The 25693-nt window shown below is 43.3% G+C and overlaps 1 protein-coding gene across 1 annotated transcript in view; it reads left to right on the top strand.

The window, feature by feature from the left end:
* The window catches only part of TMEM169 (transmembrane protein 169), a 43665-nt gene extending 19451 nt beyond the window's left edge, over positions 1–24214 (top strand). Inside the window, exons 2-3 of the mRNA XM_082260256.1 lie at positions 14348–14709; positions 23561–24214. Of these exons, the coding sequence (XP_082116382.1) occupies positions 14418–14709; positions 23561–24183 (915 nt within the window). The 5' untranslated portion in view covers positions 14348–14417 and the 3' untranslated portion in view covers positions 24184–24214. The remainder of the gene's footprint in view (positions 1–14347; positions 14710–23560) is intronic.
* Positions 24215–25693: the final 1479 nt, after the last annotated feature.

Raw genomic sequence — 25693 nt, forward strand, 5'->3', positions numbered from 1 at the left:
TTTTAGCATTGTCAAAGCTATTGAGGAGGAGTTGTGGGTTGGAGGGGGGTGGAGGTTAAGTCAATTGTAAGCCTCTGAAATTTAAAAATGAACAAAGCATATCCTTCTACAGTGTGTACTTACCTCAAACCAAAGCACTTAGTGTGGTCCCTATCTATGCTATCTGCAAGAGCCACTTTTGACAAATTATGCCAACACCACAGAGCACAGAAGATGATTAATAGCCTTGGCTGTGTAGAGGGGGTGTGTCCTTTTTCACCCAGATCTCCAATTACACTCAGCTCCTTGCTCTGTGCTTTGCAGTATGCGACATCAGATCCCCATTCCCTGCCTTCAGGAGTTAGAAATACTGTGTAACGTGTGATTTTGGAGGCTGTAGAGGAGAGATTGTGCAGATAAACAGGTACAACTTATGTAGGAGGATTTGTTTCATCTCTGTCTATCACCTGAGGCCAGTCACTTCACTGGGTAGGGGGAATTATTTTAGTTGTTTGGCTGTACTGCCTGCCAAAGGTGACCTGCTGTGGTATAAATGTTTCTGCATCTTAACAGCAGCAGTGTGAACTAGCGTGGTCACTACATGTTAAATTGCGGCTTGGCGATTGGGGGGGAGGTTTAAGCACAACTCCCACGACTGCCCATGTAAATGAGACATAAATGACAGAGCCCCATCCTTTGCCCCCCCCCCCCTTCCCTGGGCCTTGGCGCATCCCTGCCCTTCATGTCCCTGTGCCTTGGCACTTCCCTGCCCTTTGCGCCCCCGGGCCTTGGCACATCCCTGTTTTTCGTATCCCCCCCCGCCTTGACGCATCCCTGATCTTGGCGCATCCCTGTCCTTCGTGCAATTCCCCCGGCCTAGGCGCTTCCCTGTCCTTCGTGGCACCCCCCCCCACCCCCCCGGGCCTTGTCGCTTCCCTGTCCTTTGCGCCCCCTGGGCCTTGGCGCATCCCTGTACTTTGCAACCCCCTGGGCCTTGGCCCATCCCTGTCTTTTGTGCCCCCCCCCCACCTTGGCTCATCCCTGACCTTGGCATATCCCTGTCCTTTGCGCCGTTTCCCCCCGCCTTGGTGCATCCCTGTCCTTTATGCCGCACCCCCCCCCCCCCAGCCTTGGCGCTTCCCTGTCCTTCGTGCCACCCCCCAGCCACCCGGGCCTTGGCGCATACCTGTCTTTCGTGCCCCTCCCCCACCTTGGCGCATCCCTGACCTTGGCACAACCCTGTCCTTTGCGCAATTCCCCCAGGCCTTGGCACATCCCTGTCCTTCGTGGTACATTTGCAGCGCAGTTGCAGCACGTTGGTACAATGAGAATTTTAGCTAGTTAAGGAGTGGGCTGGGAAGATGCCTGCTGCGTCGTTAACAATTGATGAGGTATCAGCTGTCAGCAGGATTCCCGCTGACAGCTGAAAGGAAAAAAAAACGGCGTAGGTTCACCCCCTAGTCCATACCCACGCCAAAATGTAAAAAGAAAATTGGCGCCCCCGGGCCTTGGCACATCCCTGTCTTTCGTATCCTCTCCTCCCCCCCCCCCCCCCCGCCTTGAACCATCCCTGATCTTGGCGCATACCTCTCCTTCGTGCCATCCCCCCGGCCTTGCCGTTTCCCTGTCCTTCGTGGCACCCCACCACCCCCCCAGGCCTTGGCGCTTCCCTGTCCTTTGCGCCCCCCCCTGGCCTTGGCGCATCCCTGTACTTTGCAACCCCCCGGGCCTTGGCCCATCCCTGTCTTTCGTGCCCCCCCCCACCTTGGCTCATCCCTGACCTTGGCATATCCCTGTCATACGCGCCATCCCCCCCCCCCGGGCCTTGGCCCTTCCCTGTCCTTCGTGCCCCCACCATCCCCCCCCCCCGGCCTTGGCGCTTCCCTGACCTTCGTTCCACCCCCCAGCCACCCGGGCCTTGGCGCATACCTGTCTTTCGTGCCCCCCCCACCTTGGCGCATCCCTGACCTTGGCGCATCCCTGTCCTTCGTGGTACATTTGCAGCGCAGTTGCAGCACGTTAGTACAATGAGAATTTTCGCTGGTTAAGGAGTGGGCTGGGAAGATGCCTGCTGCGTCCTTAACAATTGATGAGGAATCAGCTGTCAGCAGGATTCCCGCTGACAGCTGAAAGGAAAAAAAAATGGCGTAGGTTCACTCCCTAGCCCATACCCACGCCAAAATGTAAAAAGAAAAATGGCGTCCATACCAGACCAAGACTATACCAGACCCTTGTCAATCGCTCTGCTAACGTACATAGAGGGAGCGTTTTTAATGTTCATTAAAAGATTATCAACTTTGTGACGGTGTTCTGGGTGTGAAAGATCGATAATTAATGGTTTGATGTGCTTCAGATGGGACAGTAATATTTGTCAGCAATATCTTCATATAGAAATATGAAGATTTATTCCCACTTTAGACTGGGAGACTTAGACTGTTTTAGACCATTGCCATGAAGCCTGACTCCTAAATAATGTGTGTATTCCATGTCCCTGCATGCCAGACAGGCTTCCCTATTGTTTGTGTATTGAAATGGAATGTGGATTGTGCCTGTCCCATTGTTAAATGTTAATGACCTCACATTGTTCTGTCCAGATGGCTAGATAATTCTGTTCCTGTCTACACTTTCATCTGCATATGATACTCTAATCAGCCAGAGGGGAGGGATTGTGTACACTGTATGGGAGTGTAAAACACTGTTTTCATTGGATTGTGAATGTCATGTCCTTTTCTCCACAAGGTCCACCTGGGTGGCAACCTTGTGGGGGAAAACTGTATAAAAGTCTATTTCTTGTTCAATAAAGTTTGAGTTCTACTTCACCCTCAGTTTAGAGTCCTGTCTCTTATTGGGGGGAATCGGCTACAAGGGATTGCTATGCTCTTCATACTCCCTTGGATAATCACTAAGCTCTTGTAAGAGCTTGTTCCGGCTGCACTCTCTGGGGAAAGAGAGGTTCACCCACGGGAACCTGGATTCTTGTCGTAGCTCCAGGGTGGGTAGGGGACGGCGAGACCCCAACCAAGCTGCGGCGCTTTGTGGGGTCTTAGGTGGTTATGGTGTCTGGAGTGCTTGGAGCCCTCGAGAAGCACTAGGAGCATCCGTCAACGGAGGTACCCAGTCCGGATGCCGGTTGATCCCTTACAAACTACCCCTATTAATGTGCATTAACGCTAGAGGAGCGTTTTGATAAGCGTCAGTAATTTAACCACTTGCCGACTGCCTAACGCCGATCTACGTCGGCAGTCAGCCCCTCACAGGCAAAGTGACGTAGGGCTACGTCACTAGCTTGTGAGGGTCTAGGGAGCGAGCGCGCGCCCCCGGAGGCGCGCTCCCGCGTGGTCACGGACCCCCCCCCCGCGCGTGTGACCGGCGGACCCGATGTCCGCCGGTCACTCGGCGGGGGAGAGGGAGAATGTCAGGCAGCTTGTGTAAACAAGCTGCCTGTCATTCTCCTTGCTGTTAGGATACTGATCACTCGGATCTAGTATGTAGATCCGTTGATCAGTGTCCATACAGCTCAAGCCCCAGCCAATCACAGTAGAAAGCACGCCCCTAGGGATACACACAGCCCCTCCCTCCCAAATAAAGTTAACCCCTTCACTACCAGTGTATTTTTACAGTAACAGTGCATATATATAGCACTGATTACTGTAGAAATGTCACTGGTAACCCCAAAAGTGTCAAAAATGTCAGTCAAGGGTCCGATCTGTCCGCCCCAATGTCGCAGTACCGCAAAAAAAATCGCAGATCGCCGCCATTGCACGTTAAAAAAAAAAACAACAAAAATGACAGAAATCTTTCCCTTTGTTAGTAAACGCGATAACTTTTGCGCAAACCAATCAAAATACGCTTTTTGCGATTTTTTTATTTTTTTTACCAAACATAGGTAGCATAAAACAAATTGGCCGAAAAAGTAAAAAAATTTTGATTTTTAAATTTTTTTTTGGGGGAATTTCATATAAAAAAATGTGAAAAATATTGCTATTTTTGCAAAATTGACGCTCTTTTTTTGTTTATAGCGCGTGATCAAAAAATCGCACAGGTGATCAAATACCACCAAAAGAAAGCTCTGTTTGTGGAAAAAAAAGGACGCCAAATTCGTTTAGGTACAGCGTCGCACGACCGCGCAATTGTCCGTTAAAGTCACGCAGTGCCGAATCGCAAAATACCCCCTGGTCGGAATGGGGGTAAAATCTTCCGGGGCTTAAGTGGTTAAACAAGGTCTGATTGAGCCAAAGCTTTAAAAACCAACTTGTAATTCACTCCAAGCAGCCCTTTAAACCTTGCCATTAAATGAATGTCAATGAATTGAGGATGATAATAGTCGGCAGATAACTTATTAAATAAAAAGCATCATCAGACTCCATTCCCTTGTCTGTGAATTCCCTGGTTGTGCTATTTGCTCCAAAAGCAAGTTTAATTTCCTGTGAATGATACAATCCCGGCTCTCCTCTTTATATTCCTGGCACGGCCGCGCTGTCTGGTCCTCATAAAGCATTGAGATGACTCTGGGTTCATGTGAGGTAGATCTGAGCGTATGCCAGCCGGTGTGTATGGTGAGCCGGTATCCCGGTGTGTGCTATTACTCAAAGAACCTGTGATGGCTACCCAGCCCCCGCTTAAAGGGAAACTCCACTTGCATGAAAAAAAAAAATTTAATATACGCTTACACCACATGGATCCCAAATGACCTCCTATGTCAGGGGTGGGGAACCTTTTTTCTGCCAAGGGCCATTTGGATTTTTGTAACATCATTCGGGGGCCATACAAAATGTATGCATAAATGTAATAGGCATTTCTTTGTAGCAAAAAACACTGTAAAAAATTGCGTGACTTTGAGGTCACAAAAGTGTGAAAGGGGCCTTCAGTAATCAAGGTATAGTGTGCCCCCTTTCAATGCAGAGTGACCACAGCGTTGCCCCTTTCAATGCGGAGTGACCACAGCGTTGCCCCCTTTCAATGCGGAGTGACCACAGCGTTGCCCCCTTTCAATGCGGAGTGACCACAGCGTTGCCCCCTTTCAATGCGGAGTGACCACAGCGTTGCCCCCTTTCAATGCGGAGTGACCACAGCGTTGCCCCCTTTCAATGCGGAGTGACCACAGCGTGCCCCCTTTCAATGCAGAAAGCCAATGCACTTACCTGCAGCGGCGGCTTCTCCTCGAGTCCTCCCACCTCCTCCTCGACCAATGGCATGTGTTCGCCTTTCGGTCCGAGACCCACTTCCTGATTGGCCAGGAGGAGGATCCGTGTGACAATAGTGAATTTTCATTTGCTATTGTCACACAAATGGGTGGGCTCGGGGCGCACTGTTCTCCACCCCGGGTCCACCCTTTTTTGAGACTCCCACTGTCAGGACGGAGTCATCGGCTCCTTCTGACAGCTCCGCTGGCATATACAGGCTCAGCGGCACAGGGGGGGGGGGCGTCGGACGCAATGATTATGTGCGGGCCGCATGCTCCCCACCCCTGTCCTATGTGCTGGAAGGAATGCCAGAGTACAGGCAACCTACTACATATCCCTTGGGAATGTAAGATACTGCACTTTTTTTGGAATAAGGTATCCTTCTTAATTTCCGAATGTGCAGGCTTTTCTCATAACCTATCCCCATTGTCCATCTTTTGTTTGCAGCTCGTCTATCTCTAGAAAAAAAAATGGCAAACCAAATCCCCTCCAACCGTTGGGGAGGTTATAACCAGAGTTACCTCCCATTGTCTGATGGAAAAGATTCTTGCATACAAAGAAGGGAGGTCACATGCAGTATCTCACAAAAGTGAGTACACCCCCTTAAAGCGGTAGTATACCGCTTTTTTTCACTTTTAACTACAGGTAAGCCTATAATAAGGCTTACCTGTAGGTACAATTAATATCTCCTAAACCGTGTCGGTTTAGGAGATATTTGCAGTGCATGCAGCCGCTCATGCGCTCTGAAGGTCCGGCGGACCTTCAGCTTCCCTTGACGGGAGCGTGCCGGAAAATTACGTCATCGCGGCTCAGGCCAATCACAGCACCGGAGCGGCCGAACCCGGAAGAGATGCTGTGGGATCATGTCAGCGACCGCAGCGGTGTCCGGGGGTCCGCGTCGGGGCTTCGTTCTAAGGTAAGTATTTCATAATGAGCTAGTATGCGATGCATACTAGCTCATTATGCCTTTGTCTTGCAGGTTTTTTTTTTTTTTTTTTTATTATTTTTTTTTTTTTAGGTTTACAACTGCTTTAAATTTCTGTAAATATTTTTATTATATCTTTTCATGTGACAACACTGAAGAAATGACACTTTGCTACAATGTAAATGTAGCATTGCCCCCTTGAGAATTGCTGGATAATACACTCCCACACTACTACACAGATTAGTGCTTTACTTCTTGGCTCAGTCAATGATCAGTCCAGGGGTTTGTAGTTGTTTTTGGTGTTTTTTATTTTAAATAGGGATGGGAGAAGGGAATAGTGAGATACTCCAAATTAACGATTCACCATGGATGAGGACTCCTGTCTGAAGATGCAGCCTGGCTGCAGATCCACCTTGTCACCTAGATAAATTTAGGTTAAGTCTCTGTACAGACGACTTAGTTGGGTAAATTATCTTCAGGTTACCTGCCTAGTATTCTCTTTCACTCCACAGACTGACACCTGTCCTCTGACTGTCCTACTCTGGGGTGGCCCCCCCCCCCCCAGGTCAGGCCCCTAGACATGATCCCCTGTATTCACGATACTGTTTTTTAAGGGTCTCCAGTGTCTCTACCCCTCCAGTCAGTTCTCCTGGACCTCTGGGTTCAGTTCCTTTCCTTTGGTCCCCAGGCCGACTGCCTGTGACCGCGTGCCACTGCTACAGAGGAGGAGGCAACCGCCACCCTCCCTCCGGGACTCTGCTCATCAGTAGGGATGATCGAACTTTTGAAAAGTTCAGTTCGGCCAGAACATCTGAACTTCCCGAAAGTTCGGCCCGGATTTCAGAACCCCATTGAAATCAATGGGACCCGAACTTCGGTAATAAAAAAACACCATTTTTAAGCCCTAAAACCCAATAAACGCCCCTAAAAAGTGCCCAGGGTTCTGGGTCATGCCCCATTAACTATTAATCACACAAAAAAAAGTTCTTAAAAATTTTCATTTTTGATAAAAAAAAAGCCAATTATTGAAAAAATTAAAAAAAAAAAAGAGAGAGATTTTTTGATTTTTACTTTGGATTTCGTATCTGGGGGGTCTAAAAGGTGTGCATGTGAAGTTTCAGCTCTGTAGCATGTCCAGAACCAGAAAAAAAAGATCGTTTGTATTAGAACACTTTCTTTCAGGACAGGTAGTTAGCTTCTCTCCCGGTTTAATAGAAGGCATTTTTTTGGGTTCTTTGCAGTCAGGAAAAACATCTGAACTTGTGTATAGTGGTACTGTGCACAAGTTCAGATGTTTTGCCTGCCTCCAAAACCCCCCAAAAAATGCCAGCAAAAACACACCTGGGCATTTTTATTTTTTTGACGCTAGCGTTTTTTTGGCATTTATTTGGGTTCTTTTGAGGCAGGCAAAACATCTGAACATGTGTATAGGGGGTATATATACACATATATGTCTGAATATATACCCCTAGACATATATAGGTGTGATAGTAGCAGAAATATATTACTGTAAATGATTTCATTAGCGCAAGCATTTATTTCTGCTACTATCACACCTATATATGTCTAGGGGTATATATTCAGACATATATGTGTATATATACCCCCTATACACATGTTCAGATGTCATGTCTGACATCAAACATGTCCTCAAAAAAGCACTGACAGTGGCAGCCCCTGCAGCATAAAAAATGCTTGGCTGGTGAGAAGCCATAATGGTGTCCCGAAGCAATTCAGAGAAATGATCATTTCTCTATTGCGGTCACCCTGACATGGAAGGGTTTGGTCACCCTGCCATGGCAGTCACTGTCAGTTCACCCTACACTACATTACGGTCACCCTGGTATGGGTTTGGTCAGTCGGTCACCCTGCCATGGCAGTCAGTTAACCCTACACTACATTACGGTCACCCTGGTATGGAAGGGTTTGGTCAGTCGGTCAGCCTGCCATGGCAGTCAGTTCACCCTACACTACATTACGGTCACCCTGGCACTTCATACTTTCCCTACAGAAACTAAATTTTTGAAGCTAACTTAAGTGTAAAAGAGCACTCTAACTACACTAGATATCCCTTTCCTCACACTAAAAATAGCTAAATGACACTTTTTAAGTAAAATTAACAGAACTGCTTCCACTCTCCTCCATGTCCAGTATAACAATGCTAGGAATTTGGCGGGGGCAATCTTATATACTGGGGGGGCGTATTCACTAATGATTGGTCTAGGGACCCCCTAGTCACTCCAATCACATTCCTAGCATTCTTCTGCCCCCTCAATTGGCTTTTGCTAATGGTTCTGGTCCAATCACGGGCTTTTAAAGCCCATTTCCTGAAGCATTGCATTTTGGGCGGTTCTGGTTGCCGAATTCCAAACTTTTTGGGCAAAAAGTTCTAAATTCGGCCGAACCTCGAACACCCAATGTTCGGGCCGAACCGATGGTCGACCCGAACCATTCGATCATCCCTACTCATCAAAGACCCCGCAACACACGTGCTCCTGGCTTTTATACAGTATTACATAATGCACTGAGACAGCCAGTCTCTACCATCACTGGGACTGTATCAAAGCCTGTGTATCCATTGGTCAGATTTGCTCCCACTGTCCAACATGCCTCCCTATTGGACCAGGGTGAAACACTCTCTAGACCAAATGAATCACACACTGAGCAGACCTAACTCACAGATCCTGCTCTCTGGTAGGCAGAAATATATATATATAGATAGAGATATATATATATATATATATATATATATATATATATATATATATATATATATATATATATATAAACTTTTTTCAGAATTGTCACTTTTTTTTTTTTTTGTTTATAGCGCAAAAAAAAAAAAAAAAAAAAAAATCGCACAGGTGATCAAATACCACCAAAAGAAAGCTTTATTTGTGTGGGGATAAAAGGACATCTTATTTGGGTACAGCGTCGCACAACAGCGCAATTCTCAGTTGAAGTAACGCAGTGCCAAATTGCAAAAAATGGCCTGGTCATTAAGGGGGAAAACCTTCTTCCGGTCCAGAACTGGTAAAAAAAAAAAAATAAATAAAAGCAATAATATAGCAATTTGCTGCACAAGCCATATTGTAATTTAATGTTCATAAAAATGAACCATCCTTTTCGGTCTTAATTCACTGTAAATTTTCTATAAAGATCAATAAAATATGGAGGCAATCTGTACACCACTGTTCTAGAGAATGCTGCCAAGAATGTAATTTCCTGCTTGTGCGATTGGCTCATTGATTTTTTCCAGATGTCCGCAATAGACGTTTTGGTGAGATACTCCCCCCCCCCCCAACGGCTAAATATTGTTAAAGGAGACCCTGCAGCTTTTCTTTTTGGAACACTGAGCATGCACCAGGTGATAATAAAGACCCAGAACTGCCCATTCAGAATCAGTCTGTACAGGACACGGTGAAACAAACAGCTATTTGATCAGAGCAAGAAAAGGTAGAAATCTACTGCGGTCTTGTCTCCGCCCTCTTCTATAGTTGTCTGTAGGCAGCCTGTAGTAGGCGGAGCCCACTAGGCCACTCCCACAGCTCTGCCCTCTGCACCGGCTATGTACAGCATAGTTATGGTGTCGCTACTACTTAATAAAGCTTCCTCTGTAACTTGTACCTATAGGTGATCCTATGAAAAGACTTACCTATAGGTAGTGTAAATATCTCCTAAACATGCACCGTTTAGGAGATATTCACTTTGCATGCAGCCGGTAACATCACTGGAGCATGAGCTCCGAAGGAGCGGCCGTCCGTGCCATTACTTCAGAGCCCCGTGCCATGAACGGCGGCTCCCATGTGCATGTGCAGGAGTGACGTTATTGGGGCTCCGACCAATTAGATGACCGGAGGACGCGAACCTGGAAGGAAGACGGTTAACGTGTGAGCAGCCAGCGCTGCGGGGGCTTCGTTCTAAGGTAAGTATTTCATAAGGAGCTAGTATGCGATACACACTACCTCATTATGTCTTTTTGTCTTTTCAGATTTTTATTTATTTATGTATTTATTTTTTTTGGAGGTTTACAACTTCTTTAAAGTTTTTAACTTAAACTTTTTTTTTTTTTTTTTGGATAGAGTGGAGAGGGATTAGAACCCCTGTCGGGTTTTATTCAGAAGTATATGGAATGAATCGGCGCTATTTTCAAAATAACTGAAGAATAAATAAATAATATATAAATATCATACATAAGGCCCCGTTCACATAGGGGCGACGCTACTTCGCACCGCGACCTCGGAGCAGCCGCCACGGACTTCATAACATTGAAGTCTATGGCGGTCGCCTCACAGGTCGCCCCAGTGTGAACGGGGACTAAATATGTTGAGATAAATAAATGAATAAATAACTCTTCAAAGTGCAGGTGATGATAAATGCCTAAAAAAGATTTAAACAAACCCACAAGGGGATTCTACAACAGGTGAGTAAGGTGACAGTGAATCAAAGTGCCATCCAATAAAACCAATCCAAATAACCGTGGAGTACAAAATAAATATATAAAAATTAAAGTGCCATATAATAAAAAAAAAAATCTATATAATATATCCAAAATATCCGTGGAATGAAGTTATATGTAAATAAATCAAAATTCTTCACATGGAAAGTTCAAAAAAAATGTGTCCACTTGGTGAGGAAAATAAATATACAAAATTTCTAGTGCAATACTCTGTGCAGGAAAAAATGTGACACATTTTTTTTTTTGAACTTTCCATGTGAAGAATTTTGATTTATTTATTTTTTAGGCATTTATCATCACCTGCACTTTGAAGAGTTATTTATTCATTTATTTATCTCAACATATTTATGATATTTATATATTATTTATTTATTCTTTAGTTATTTTGAAAATAGTGCCGATTCATTCCATATACTTTTGATCATCTGGTATTTCTGTGAAAATACAGAATTGGCTGATTTTTTTCCCTATTATTCTACACATTTATTTTTCATCTCCTGCTTTTATTTTATTTTCATCTTCTGCTTTGTTTTAATACTTTCTGGCAGCGCACAGGCTTCTTTTCTGTTTGTCAGGTTTTATTGCTGTCTGTGCCCCCCGTTCAACCTCTCTATTTCTCCTATTTACCATTATCATTGAAAGTAAGGCCCAGTTCACACCTCATGCAGTCCAGTGATTTTTTTTTTTTTTTTCTGCATCAAAAAACGCATGAATCGAAGGTTATATGGTTTTCAATAGCCTAGTTCACACCAGTGCAGTCAGTTCCAGTGCGTTCCAGTTCCAGGGGGAAAAAAAAAAAGTTTTTTTTTCTGCACTGGACTGTACTGGAACACGGTAAAAATACATCAAATACTCACTGGAACACACATCCTTATTTAACGTTAAGAAAAAAGAGGGTAGAAGAAAATGCACTGGAACACATCAAAACGTGCATCCAGAAAAGCATCCGGACTGCGTTTCTATGGTGTGAACTGGCCCTATAAGAAAATCCCAACGTTTTGGGTTGTCCACAGAAAAGTAAGAGGGGAAATCTTCCAATGGGGGCACTCGTTCTGGTGACGTGGGGGCCCCCCAAGGAGTTCCCTTAATTTGCAGGGATTTCCTCTCACTTCCTGTTTATGGGACAGGAAGTGAAAGGAAATTTCCACAATGGGACAGAGATGGTGAAAATAAATCTGACCGGGGTTATAACCCTCCCTTACTCTATCCAAAATGGAAAAAAAAAATGTTGCCTATAATTCTACTTTAACAAGGTAATATCTAGATTTGAAAAGACATTGGCGCACACAAAGTGGAATAATGACTTTTGTGGGTATTAAGGGATATATTTCAATATGTTTTAATGCCTGACTTCCACCTTCTCATACCTTGTCTGGTTATATATTCTGATTGAATTGAGGATAATTGAATTCTGGCTGTCATGGGTATTTTCCTCGATTTACTATAAAATTTGTAATAATTTACATTCTGTTTTTCTGGGATGGCGACGTTTCCCCTCCTTCTACCTGTAAATCTCCTCCAATGGATGTGTGAAGTGGAGCGTGCTGCTTTCTGAACAGATCTGCCATTCATTCCGGTCAGAGGAACCTTAATTTGCTTTCAAAGAATTGACGGGAAGTGGATGTTAGGAGAGATGGCGGATCGTTATCCCGTCTTATTACAGCAATGTGTTCTCGCTGCAGTCTCCTCTTCCCAGGAGCCACTGAATTGTCTGCCCAGAATAAGAATGATTCACCACCCACCTTTTTGCCCAGACTGTGCTCAACACCCCCCCCCCCCCCTGTTGTTCCTGTCCAGACTACGCTACACCTCCCTCCCTGTCCTGTCCGGACTACGCTACACCTCCCTCCCTGTCCTGTCCGGACTACGCTACACCTCCCTCCCTGTCATGTCCGGACTACGCTACACCTCCCTCCCTGTCCTGTCCGGACTACGCTACACCTCCCTCCCTGTCCTGTCCGGACTACGCTACACCCCCCCCTGTCCTGTCCGGACTACGCTACACCCCCCCCTGTCCTGTCCGGACTACGCTACACCCCCCCCTGTCCTGTCCGGACTACGCTACACCGCCCCCCTGTCCTGTCCGGACTACGCTACACCGCCCCCCTGTCCTGTCCGGACTACGCTACACCGCCCCCCTGTCCTGTCCGGACTACGCTACACCGCCCCCCTGTCCTGTCCGGACTACGCTACACCGCCCCCCTGTCCTGTCCGGACTACGCTACACCCCACCCCCTTTCTGTCTGGACTATGCTCAATAACCCCCCACCCCCCCTTCTTGTCTGGACTATGCTCAAAACCCCACCCCCCCACCCCTCTTCCTGTCTGGACTAAGCTTAACAACCCCCCCCTTCCTTTCTAGACTATGCTCAACAGCCCCCCCCCCCTCCTTTCTAGACTATGCTCAACAGCCCCCCCCCTTCCTTTCTAGACTATGCTCAACAGCCCCCCCTTCCTTTCTAGACTATGCTCAACAGCCCCCCCTTCCTTTCTAGACTATGCTCAACAGCCCCCCCTTCCTTTCTAGACTCTGCTCAACAGCCCCCCCCCCCTTCCTTTCCGGACTATTCTCAGCAACCCTCCCCCTCTTTCCTGTCCGGACTATGCTCAACACCCTCATGCACATTCCCAAATTCCAGTGTGTCCTCCAAGTGAGTCACCAGGCCCTTCTGAGAGACCAGTCTTCTTCCCGACTGGGACTCCTCCTTGGCACAGCTTCCTCCAGACCAGGCAGGACAGCTTCAGGACCACTTCAGCACACCTTGGGTCCCAATTGGGCCTAACAGCAGAGCTCCATGCAGGAGATTAGAATGAACACCTGGCCTGTCCCAAATATTTATATCCTCCCCCAGAATGTACCAGTGGGCTCAACCTCCTACTGGATTGGCTGAAGGGACTATAAATATGCATAACTTAGTTTTGTTTGTGAAATCTCATACTATATCCAGTGATAACAGTGACATCTACTGGGGACAGTGAGAAATTACAAGCCAACTTACCTTAAGGGAAAAACCAGATGAAAAACTGTACAATCATTCTGAGCTAACTACATCCCAGCCAGTGCCGGGACAAGATCTTCTAGAGCCCGGACAACATGCCAAATTGCCCCCCCCCCCCAAGATGTATAAGCATTATGTGGCAATGAAAAATCCCCCCCCCCCCTACAAAATATAGTACTAATCTGCATGCTCACCCCTAAGCACCCAGCCCATATCCTTCTCCTCTCTCCCCATTTGCCCCCCCCCCCCAAAAAAAGAAAATTCTCCCCCCCCTTCTAACACAAATCCTCTCCCCTCCCCAATACAAATTCCAATCCCTCATCCTGCCACAAATCCAAACTGCAAATTTCCCCTTCTAGCACAAATATCCCCCAATAATCCCTATTAGCGCAAATCACCCCCCCCCCCCAAACAAAAATATTTTCCCTCTTCCATATTACTTTTATGGTACAAACCGTCCCACCCCCCCCCCCCCCCACCTAGCACAAATCCCCTTTACTCATTCCCCTTCCCAACACAAATCATCACTCCTAGCACACCTCCCCAAATTTTGGCCTCCTAGAACAATTCTTACCCCTGCTGTTTCCTCTAAAATCCCCCTTCTCAACAGAAATCCCCCCCCCCCCCAGCTCACATGATACCACAGCCGGCCCTGAGCCCAGCCAAAAACAAATTTCTTAACTGTATCCTCCTTGTCCTAAATAAAGAAATTCAATAAAAAGTAAATTGTCAAAAGTAATGTAATAATGCGCTGCAGTTACTCCGCCTCCTCCTGATAATATTTTCTATTTCTTTATTATAGATGACTCCCTGCGTTCCCTTTCCCATCATGGAGTAGTAAGCATTTTGTGGGTCTCGGTAAAGTCTACAACATGCAGGGCGAGGTGATTATCAGCGATGGTGGGTTTGAGGAGCCCGCTCTGAAAGTGAACAAGAGCGCCCCCCACAGCCCTCTGAGGGACACCCTGCGGAGAGCTGCCGCTGCAGCGGCGGGGGAGAACACTATGGAACGGAAGAAGAAGAAGAAAAAGGAGCCTCGCCCGGAGTCCATCATCGTCTACCGCTCTGACAATGAGAAGGTGGAGGACGAGCCAGCCAATCAGGAAGGAGGGGAGAGGAGCATGGAGGAAGGCTCCAGGTTTCTGGGGACGCCGATGAGTGATGGTGAGTAGCTTTTTATTCTAATGTTACCAAATCAATTGGTTTGGGAAGTCTTCTGCCAGGTTCTATGGCTAGGAAGCTTCCCCATAGCAGGTATATAAAGTATTGTAGAATAAACTGTATAACCCACCTCTGCCGGCTGGTTGGAGTCCTGAACGAAGCAGGATTCGGCTTCGATCGGGTGTCCGATGCCGTAACCCGGAACCTGCATACATGATGTCACGTCCGGGTTACTCGGCGACTAAAAGACTAAAAGCGCCGAATTTAACCACTTTAGCCCCAAGCCCATTTTTTACACATTTTTTTCACAAGTTAAAATCAGTATTTTTTGCTAGAAAACTACTTGGAACCCCTCAAACATTTTATTTATTTATTTATTTATTTATTTATTTATTTATTTATTATATATATATACACACAGTGCCTTGCGAAAGTATTTGGCCCCCTTGAACTTTTCGACCTTTTGCCACATTTCAGGCTTCAAACATAAAGATATAAAACTGTAATTTTTTTGTGAAGAATCAACAACAAGTGGGACACAATCATGAAGTGGAAAGAAATTTATTGGATATTTCAAACTTTTTTAACAAATAAAAAACTGAAAAATTGGGCGTGCAAAATTATTCAGCCCCTTTACTTTCAGTGCAGCTAAAGCCTCGTACACACGCAACGATTATCGGCCGACCGATCAGCTGTCTTTTGTCCAGTGGTGTTGTGTTGGTTGAAATGTGCTCTAGACTGCACACAAATTTTCTCGGCCAACAAAAACCAACTTCAGAAGTGATGTCATGTGCTGGTTAACTTTCCGTGTGTTTTTTCTTCTCTGAGAATGCCCAGTCTTGCTCAACTGATTTTTGTCTGCCGAAATCTGTACTGACTGACGAAAAATCAGCCGTTGTGTTGACGGCCAACAAAAATTTTATAGCATGCGCGGAATTTCGTTCCACGTCATGATTGTGTCCCACTTGTTGTTGATGATTCACAAAAAATTACAGTTTTATATCTTTGTTTTGAAGCTTGAATTGTGGCAAAAGTTCGAAAAGCTCAAGGGGGCTGAATACTTTCGCAAGGCACTGTGTGTGTGTATATATATGTGTGTGTGTGTGTGTGTGTGTATATGTATGTATGTGTGTGTATGTGTATATATATATATATATATATATATATATATATATATATAATATATATACAGTGGGGATCGAAAGTTTGGGCACCCCAGGTAAAAATGTGTATTAATGTGCATAAAGAAGCCAAGGACAGATGGAAAGATCTCCAAAAGGCATCAATTAACAGATTAGATATTCTTATAATATGTCAACAAAAGTTAGATTTTATTTCATTGACACTTTCAAAATGACAGAAAACAAAAGAAATGGCGTCTGCAAAAGTTTGGGCACCCTGCAGAATTTATAGCATGCACTGCCCCCTTTGCAAGGCTGAGACCTGCCAGTGTCATGGATTGTTCTCAATCATCGTCTGGGAAGACCAGGTGATGTCAATCTCAAAGGTAGAGAAGCAAAGAAAAAAAGAAGATAGCAAAGCGTTTTCAGATGTCAATATCCTCTGTTCGGAATGTAATTAAGAAATGGCAGTCATCAGGAACAGTGGAAGTTAAAGCAAGATCTGGAAGACCAAGAAAAATATCAGACAGAACAGCTCGCAGGATTGTGAGAAAAACAATTCAAAACTCACGTTTGACTGCACGATCCCTCCAGAAAGATCTGGCAGACACGGGAGTTGTGGTACACTATTCCACTATAAAGAGATACTTATACAAATATGGTCTTCATGGAAGAGTCATCAGAAGAAAACCTCTTCTACGTCCTCACCACAAAAATCAGCGTTTGAACTTTGTAAATGAACATATAGACAAGCCTGATGCATTTTGGAAACAAGTTCTGTGGACCGATGAGGTTAAAATTGAACTTTTTGGCCGGAATGAGCAAAGGTACGTTTGGAGAAAAAGGGGCACAGAATTTAATGAAAAGAACCTCTGTCCAACTGTTAAGCATGGGGGTGAATCAATCATGCTTTGGGGTTGTATTGCAGCCAGTGGCACAGGGAACATCTCATGAGTAGAAGGAAAAATGGATTCAATAAAATTTCAGCAAATTTTGAAAGTAACTTGATGCCATCTGTGAAAAAGCTGAAGTTAAAGAGAGGATGGCTTCTACAAATGGATAATGATCCTAAACACACCTCGAAATCCACGGGGGATTACATCAAGAGGCGTAAACTGAAGGTTTTGCCATGACCTTCACAATCTCCTGACCTCAACATAATTGAAAATCTATGGATAGACCTTTAAAAGAGCAGTGGGTGACACAGCCCAGAAATCTCAAAGAACTGGAAGACTTTTGTAAGGGGGAATGGGCAAAGATACCTCAAACAAGAATTGAAAGACTCTTGGCTGGCTACAAAAAGCGTTTACAAGCTGTGATACTTGCCAAAGGGGGCAGTACAAGATATTAACTTTGCAGGGTGCCCAAACTTTTGCAGACACCATTTTTTTTTGTTTTCTGTCATTTTGAAAATGTCAATGAACTTTTGTTGACATATTATCCACTTAAGCCCCGGAGGATTTGGCTGCTGAAAGACCAGGGGGTATTTTGCAATTCGGCACTGCGTGACTTTAACGGACACTTGTGCGGTCGTGCAACGCTGTACCTAAACGTATTTGACGTCCTTTTTTTCCCACAAACAGAGCTTTCTTTTGGTGGTATTTGATCACCTGTGCGATTTATTTATTTTTTTTTTTTTATTTTTTTTTTATTTTTTTTTTTTTTTATCATGCGCTATAAACAAAAAAAGAGCGTCAATTTTGCAAAAATAACAATATTTTTCACTTTTTTTTTATATGAAATTCCCCCCCAAAAAAAAATGTAAAAATCAAAATTTTTTAACATTTTCGGCCAATCTGTTTTATGCTACATATGTTTGGTAAAAAAATCGCAAAAAGCGTATTTTGATTGGTTTGCGCAAAAGTTATCACGTTTACTAACAAAGGGAAAGATTTTTGTAATTTTTGTTGTTTTTTTTTTTTAACGCGTAATGGCGGCGATTTTTGCGGTACTGCGACATTGCGGCGGACAGATCGAACCCTTGACTGACATTTTTGACACTTTTGGGGTTACCAGTGACATTTCTACAGTAATCAGTGCTATACATATGCACTGTTACTGTAAAATTTCACTGGCAGTGAAGGGGTTAACTTTATTTGAGAGGGAGGGGCTGTGTGTGTCCCTAGGGGCATGATTCTTACTGTGATTGGCTGTGGCCTGAGCTGTAGGAACAATGATCAATGGTCCTTCATAGTAGAACCTTATGATCATTGTTTCTACACAGGGGAGAATAACAGGCGGCTTGTTTACATCAGCCGCCTGCCTTTCTCCCTCTCCCCCGACGATCGCTGAGTGACCGGCGGACATCGGGTCCGCCGGTCACACGCGCGGGGGGGGGGTCCGTGACCGCGCGGGAGCGCGCCGCCTGCTCGCTCCCCAGAGCCTCACAGGCTAGTGACGTGTATATATACGTCACTCTGCCTGTGAGGGGCTGACCGCCGCAGTATATGTACTTGCGGCGGTCGGCAAGTGGTTAAAAGAACGTCTAATCTGTAATTTGATGCCTTTTGGAGATTTTTTCCATCTTTCCTTGGCTTCTTTATGCAGATCAATACAAATTTTTACCTGGGGTGCCCAAACTTTCGATCCCCACTGTATATATATATTTAGCAAAGACTCTAGAGCCATAAAATGGCGGTCATTGCAATATTTTTTGTCATGCGGTATTTGCGCAGCGGTCTTTCAAATGCCATTTTTTTGGAAAAATTACATTTCACTGCATTTAAAAAAATTAAACAGTAAAGTTAGCCCATTTTTTTTTTTTTGTATAATGTGAAAGATGTCACGCCGCGTAAATACCCAACATGTTACGGTTTAAAATTGCGCACACCCGCGGAATGGCGACAAACTACAGTCAATAAAAATCTCCATAAGCGACGCTTTAAAAAAATTTAACGATTACCAGTTTAGAGTTAGTGTTTTTTTTTTTTGTTTTTTTTTCCATATACGGCGACGGTGGCGGCTAAAAATTATTTTTTATTTTTTCCGCTTTTTTTTTTTTTTTTTTTCTTCTTTTTCTTTTTAAAGAAAAAAAAAAAAAGCGGAAAAAATAAAAAATAATTTTTAGCCGCCACCGTCGCCGTATATGGAAGTCGCGCTGCAAATGAAATCGCTGTTCAAACCACACATATGAGGTATTACCACGATCGCCAGAGCGTGAGCAATAATTAAAAAAAAAAAAAAAAAATCTGATCACTTTTATTGTCGTCACAAGCAATGTAAACATCCCCTGTGACAGCAATAGGCAGGGACAGGTACTCTTTATGGAGGGATCGGGGGTCTAAAAGACCCCAAACCCCTCCACTGCACTTCAATAGGCATTTTTGAATACATTCACTTTTTAAATCCGTCGCCTTTAGCAGCCAAGTAACCCGGAGGTGACGTCATGGACGCCGCCTCCAGGTTACGTCATCGGAGACCCAATCAAAGCCGCATCTGGCTTTGATCGGGACTCCATCCAGCTGACGGATGGGACGGGAGACCCGGGCAGAGCCTCGGAAGTCGGCAGGAGGGGCGTCCCCTCCCACTCGCTAGGGTAACGATCGAGCGGCTCCTGAGCCGCATCGGTCATTACCGCCGGAAAGCCGACTGCCGGTTTTAAAAAACGGTACTGGGGTGATGCCTCTAGCTAGAGGCATTACCCCGGTACAATCACTAAAAGTCAGCCGACGTAGGTCTACATGGCTGGTCTTTAGGTAGTTAAAAAAGTGACTGTATTCAAAAAATGCAATTTTCGGTATTTTGAATACATTGAAGTGCAGAGGAGGGGTTTGGGGTCTTTTAGACCCCCGATTCCTCCATAAAGAGTACCTGTCACTGCATATTGCTGTCACAGGGGATGTTTACGTTGCTTGTGACTGCAATAAAAGTGATCAGATTTATTTTTTATTTTTTTTTAATTCGGAGCTAAAATTAAATTTTTAATAAAATAGGAAAACATTATATTTTAAAGCGCCTCGCTGTGAGCTTGCGCACAAAAGAAAACATATACGGAAGTCGCGCCCACAAATAAAAGCACTGTTTAAACCACACATGTGAGGTATCGCCGCAATCGCTGGAGAGAGCAATAATTAAAAAAAAAAAAAAAAAAAAAGAGCTACTCTGTAGTCTGTAACTCTAAACTGGTAACCGTTAAAAAAATTTAAAGCGTCGCCTATGGAGATTTTTATTGAGCGTAGTTTGTCGCCATTCCGCGGGTGTGCGCAATTTTAAACCGTAACATGTTGGGTATCTATTTACTCGGCGTGACATCATCTTTCATATTATATAAAAGAATTGGGGTATATATACAGTTGTGTTCAAAATTATTCAACCCCCAATGCTGTAAAGGGTTTTAGGGAATTTAGTGTACATTTGTAATTGTATTCAGAATGAAATCCTACAAGGACTTCTTAAAGAACCATATGCAACTAAAATGACATCAATTGGTTTTGTAATACAGTAGTAAATGTTTCTTTTATGAATTCTTCATTGACACAATTATTCAACCCCTTAAAGACTACCACTCTGAAGAACAGAGGTTCATTGAAGTGTTTTCAATCAGGTATTGAAAACACCTGTGGATGTCAGGGAGCAGCAATAAAGCCTAATAAGCACCAATTAGGCAGCTTTACAATGACTGTGATACTCAGCTCCTTCTAGACATTTACTGGTGTGGTTACAAACATGGTGAAGTCAAGAGAATGGTCCAGGAAGACAAGAGAAGAGGTGATTACTTTTCACAGGTAGGGCAATGGCTATAAGAAGATTGCAAAGATGTTAAACATACCAAGAGACACCATAGGAAGCATCATTCGCAAATTCAAGGCAAAGGGCACTGTTGAAACGCTACCTGGTCGTGGCAGAAAGAAGATGCTGACTTTGACTGCTGTGCGTTACCTGAAGCGTAGAGTGGAGAAAAGTCCCCGTGTGACTGCTGAGGAACTGAGAAAGATTTGTCAGATGTGGGTACTGAAGTTTCTGCTCAGACAATACGGCGCACACTGCCTAATGAAGGCCTCCATGCCAGAACTCCCAGGCACACCCCCTTGCTGTCTCCAAAGAATAAGAAGAGTCGACTGCAGTATGCCAAAAGTCATGTGGACAAACCACAGAAGTTTTGGGATAGTGTTCTGTGGACTGATGAAACAAAATTAGAACTGTTTGGGCCCATGGATCAACGCTATGTTTGGAGGAGGAAGAACAAGGCCTATGAAGAAAAGAACACCTTGCCTACTGTGAAGCATGGCGGGGGGTCAATCATGCTTTGGGGCTGTTTTGCTTCTGCAGGTACAGGGAAGCTTCAGTGTGTGCAAGATACCATGAATTCTCTTCAGTACCAGGAGATATTGGATGACAATGTGATGCAGTCCGTCACAAACCTGAGGCTTGGGAGACATTGGACCTTTCAACAGGTCAATGATCCCAAGCATACCTCCAAGTCCACTAGAGCATGGTTGCAGATTAAAGGCTGGAACATTTTGGAGTGGCCATCAGTCACCAGACTTAAATCCGATTGAGAACCTCTGGTGGGACTTAAAGAAAGCAGTTGCAGTGCACAAGCCTAAGAATGTGACTGAACTGGAGGCTTTTGCCCATGACGAATGGGCGAAGATACCCGTAGATCGCTGCAAGACACTTGTGTCAAGCTATGCTTCACGTTTAAAAGCTGTTATAACTGTAAAAGGATGTTGTACTAAGTACTAAGATTGAATGTCACTTGAGGGTTGAATAAAACTGATAATGATGTGAGCACAGAAAAGACATTTGTGGTTATTTCATTATAAATGTTATGTTATATTTGTCTGACCTACACGTGCCTCTTTAACTTAATTGTAAGCAGGATGACTGAATGATCAAAATCAATGTCAAACTGGCCAAAACAATCAATTTCAGTGGGGTAATAATATTTGAACACAACTGTATTTTTTGTGGTGTGTGTGTTTTTTTTTTTTTTTTTAACCGATGCACAAATAGTGCGATATTAAAAATTGGAAAAATCGCCACTTTGTTTACTAGGGTCTCTGCTGAAAAATATATATAATTTTTTTTTTTTTTAGCAAAGACCCTAGGAAACAAAATAGTAAATGGATACGTGTGTGTGTGTGTATATGTGTGTATATATAATATATATATATATATATTTTTTATCTATGTAATATTTGGGGGTTCTAATGCAAAAAAAATACTGATTTAAACTTTTAAACAAAAAGTGCCAGAAAAAGTCTGGTTTTCAAATGGTTAGTTTGAATGAGCAGAAATCGCACTGGAACGCAGAGAAAAGTAGTGCATACACAACTTTTAAAAAACGTGCTCCACCAAACTGCATAGTACGGTGTTTCTATGTAGTTTGGTGCCTTCAAACACACTGCATTTGCCATCTGCATTTGGGGGTGCCATTAACAATGCTTTGGCACCCGCATGCAGATCACAAAGGCAGTCCAGTCAACTGCATTTTGAGGAAACGCACATGGAGCACACCTTTCCCGCACCGTGTTCTGGTGTGAACCAGCCCTAGTCCCTGATCCTTCTTTTTTATTTTATTTTTTTTATTTATTTATTTATTTTTTAACCTCGCGCAGAGTTAAAAATGCACCACATTAGTGCATGGAGGTACCATTAAGCATTCATGACACCCTGAGCATCTGCTAAAGAGCAGCTCAAGACTGAAAATTATTTTCAAGGGCACCCTGACTGGAAAAAGATTTAGAAACGCTGCCCTAGAGTTCCACGGATCCCTGGTTAAGAATGGCTGCCTTAGATTTATTAATAATAATAATAATAATAATATTTTAATATTATTTATTTTTTATTATTATTATAATAATATTATTAAAATAATACTATTAAAATAATAATATAATTATTATTTTAATAATATAATTATTATTATTTTATTATATTAAAATAATATTATTAAAAAAATTCATAATCAAATCTGTCCGGGAAACGCGTTGAATGGGCGTCTGTTCGACATATATTCATCCACCTTGATATGTATTGTAATTTGTTATTATACACGTATTGTCATGTTCAATTTTAATATGAATTTCTTGTAATAAACATTTTGTATTTTACCACATATGCTTACCTCGTTTACTACGTGTATCCAATCCTAGAAAATCCCATACCCCACTAAGACAATGACTGAGTACTGGGACCAGTCGATTTTGTCTTTGAATCTACTTTTACTAATAATATTATTAAAATAATATAATTATTTTAATAATATAATATTATTTTGATTTGAATAATATTATATTATTATTATTAAAATAGAATAATAATAACAAAAACAATAATTATTTTAATATTATCATTATTTTATTATTATTATTATTATTATTATTATTATTCTTATTATAATAAAATAATATTATAATAATAAAATAAAAATATAATTATTTTAATTTATTATTATTATTTTAATATAACATTATTATTATTATTATTTTAATATAATATTATTATTATTTTAATATTATATTATTATTTATCATTATTAAAATAATATTATTATAATAAAATAAAAATATAATTATTTTAATATAATATTATTATGATTATCATTATTATAATAATATAATAATATTAAAATAATATAATATATTATTAAAATAATATTATTATTATTTTAATATTTTATTATTATTATTATTATTATTATATAGCTTGGACATAATTCTCACGGATTGCCAGAAAACTAAAAAAAAACCTAGAAAGCATTTTCCTAACTATGTTCTTTTCTCCAATAGGTGGATGGAGTTTGCCTCCTGATAGCCGCTATGTGACCTTGACGGGGACCATCACCCGCGGGAAGAAGAAAGGTCAGATGGTGGACATCCATGTAACTTTAACGGAAAAGGAACTGCAAGAACTTGCAAGATCCAGGGAGCCGTTACAAGATGAGCCAGCGGAGGGTAAAAAGACGTGTTCAGTTGGACTGGATAGAGGTCCACACGTCATCCTCTGGAGTACCCTCTGCTTGCCCGTCGTATTTATTCTCTCCTTCGTTCTTTCCTTTTATTATGGGACCATAACTTGGTACAATATCTTTTTGGTATACAATGAAGAAAGGACTTTCTGGCACAAGATCACCATTTGCCCGTTCTTAATGATTTTTTACCCAATAATCATCGTGGTGATATCCTTGTCTCTGTCCATCTACACGTCGGTGACCCAACTATCCTGGTCATTTGGGGACTGGTGGCGTTCTGTGCGGGACATGGAGAAGGGTTTTTGCGGCTGGATTTGTAGCAAACTCGGCCTTGAAGATTGTTCCCCGTACAGTATTGTAGAACTGCTGGATTCGGACAATATTTCTGGAAGCCTCTCTGTAAAAGGTTCCACACAAGAAGTAGAGACTTCTGCTGTCTGATTCAGCTATCTTCATATTCATAGGTTTTTTTTTTTTTGTTTTTTTTTTTTGTTCCACTTTTTTTTTTTTCCCTTCCCTAATTATTATGGAATACCGATGTGAAAAAGTGGTTTGTGCCATATGGAATTGCGATGATGATTAGTGGATATGATTATGAGCTTTTTAGTGAATTTTGTCACTGGTTTCTGCATGTTTTGGATTCCACGTTCGCTTGGTCCGTGTGATCGAAATCTTGAACTGCACGGAAGTTTTTTTTTTTTTTTTCAAAAACTCACCGGAGCCAAGTCATATTTTCTTTAAAAAAAAAAAAAAAACAATGGCAACCTGCTCCTTGGCTGAACATACCCATGTGCATTACTCAACCACCACTCAGTACTTCTAGTTTCAATGTTTGCCTTGACTGGGGTTGCAAAAACCAATCCAGTTCACCAACCCTTTGTATAGGGACCTACCTCTTTTTGGATCACGAAGCGATGGCAATGTTTGTATTTCATATAACCGTGTCAACTACTGAGAGAGTTTTAGTGTAGTAGCTCATAGCAAAAAAACAGAAGTCAACCAATGGTCTCTGATGGGGCGATTTTAATGTACATGGGTGGGAAGTACATGGGTAGGAAGCATTGGTGACCGTTGATCTCTGGGTTGGAAGAGGAACATTTTCTCAAGCAGGTTTCCATGTTCCTCCTAAGAGTTTCTTGAGATGAGTGCATTGATGGATTGATCTCTTGCCTGCAGTGACCACCAAAGTAAGGGGGTCACTAAAATTTTCGATGTATTTGTTTCATTTTATGATTAGCACTCAAGATAATATGGGGGGGGGGGGGGTTCAATCCACCCCATTCTTGAATTTAAAGCCCAGATAAGAGAAGCAGACTTACCTGTTTCTTCACTTCCCTGGCAGATGGAGCTTCCCCACAATCTAGCGCTGGAATGACCCTTGGGGTACTCTCATCCAGAGTAGGGCTATGGGCCCTGCTCTGGTCTTGACAGGCTATGGGACAATGAAGAGAGGGAAAGCCGCTCAGGTGTACGTTCCAAACCCGGTGCAGGTCAGATCCGTCATCCAAGAATAGAAGAAATCCAATTTTGAGACCGCACTCAGGATATTATGATGAAATCAAAAGTTTCTTTATTCCTCATAAATAAAGTAGACAGACAGTGTGCAAACAGACGTGTCAGGTTGACTCGTTTCACGACGCTGTAGGTCGGTTGAGTAAGCGACCTACATTGACGGGCTATGGGCCCTGCTCTGGTCTTGACGGGCTATAGGCCCTGCTCTGGTCTCGACGGGCTATGGGCCCTGCTCTGGTCTCGACGGGCTATGGGCCCTGCTCTGGTCTCGACGGGCTATGGGCCCTGCTCTGGTCTCGACGGGCTATGGGCCCTGCTCTGGTCTTGATGATGTAAGAACGCTAGATTGGTGGAGCGTTAGCAGGGCTGCTGATAAGGCCGTACAGCCAGCCCTCCTGTACTGGGTCCCATCAGTTTAAAAGGGGACCCAGGCACCTGC

Source organism: Pelophylax lessonae (genome assembly GCF_965119305.1).
Source record: "Pelophylax lessonae genome assembly, chromosome: 6".
In the NCBI taxonomy this organism is placed as follows: Eukaryota; Metazoa; Chordata; class Amphibia; order Anura; family Ranidae; genus Pelophylax; species Pelophylax lessonae.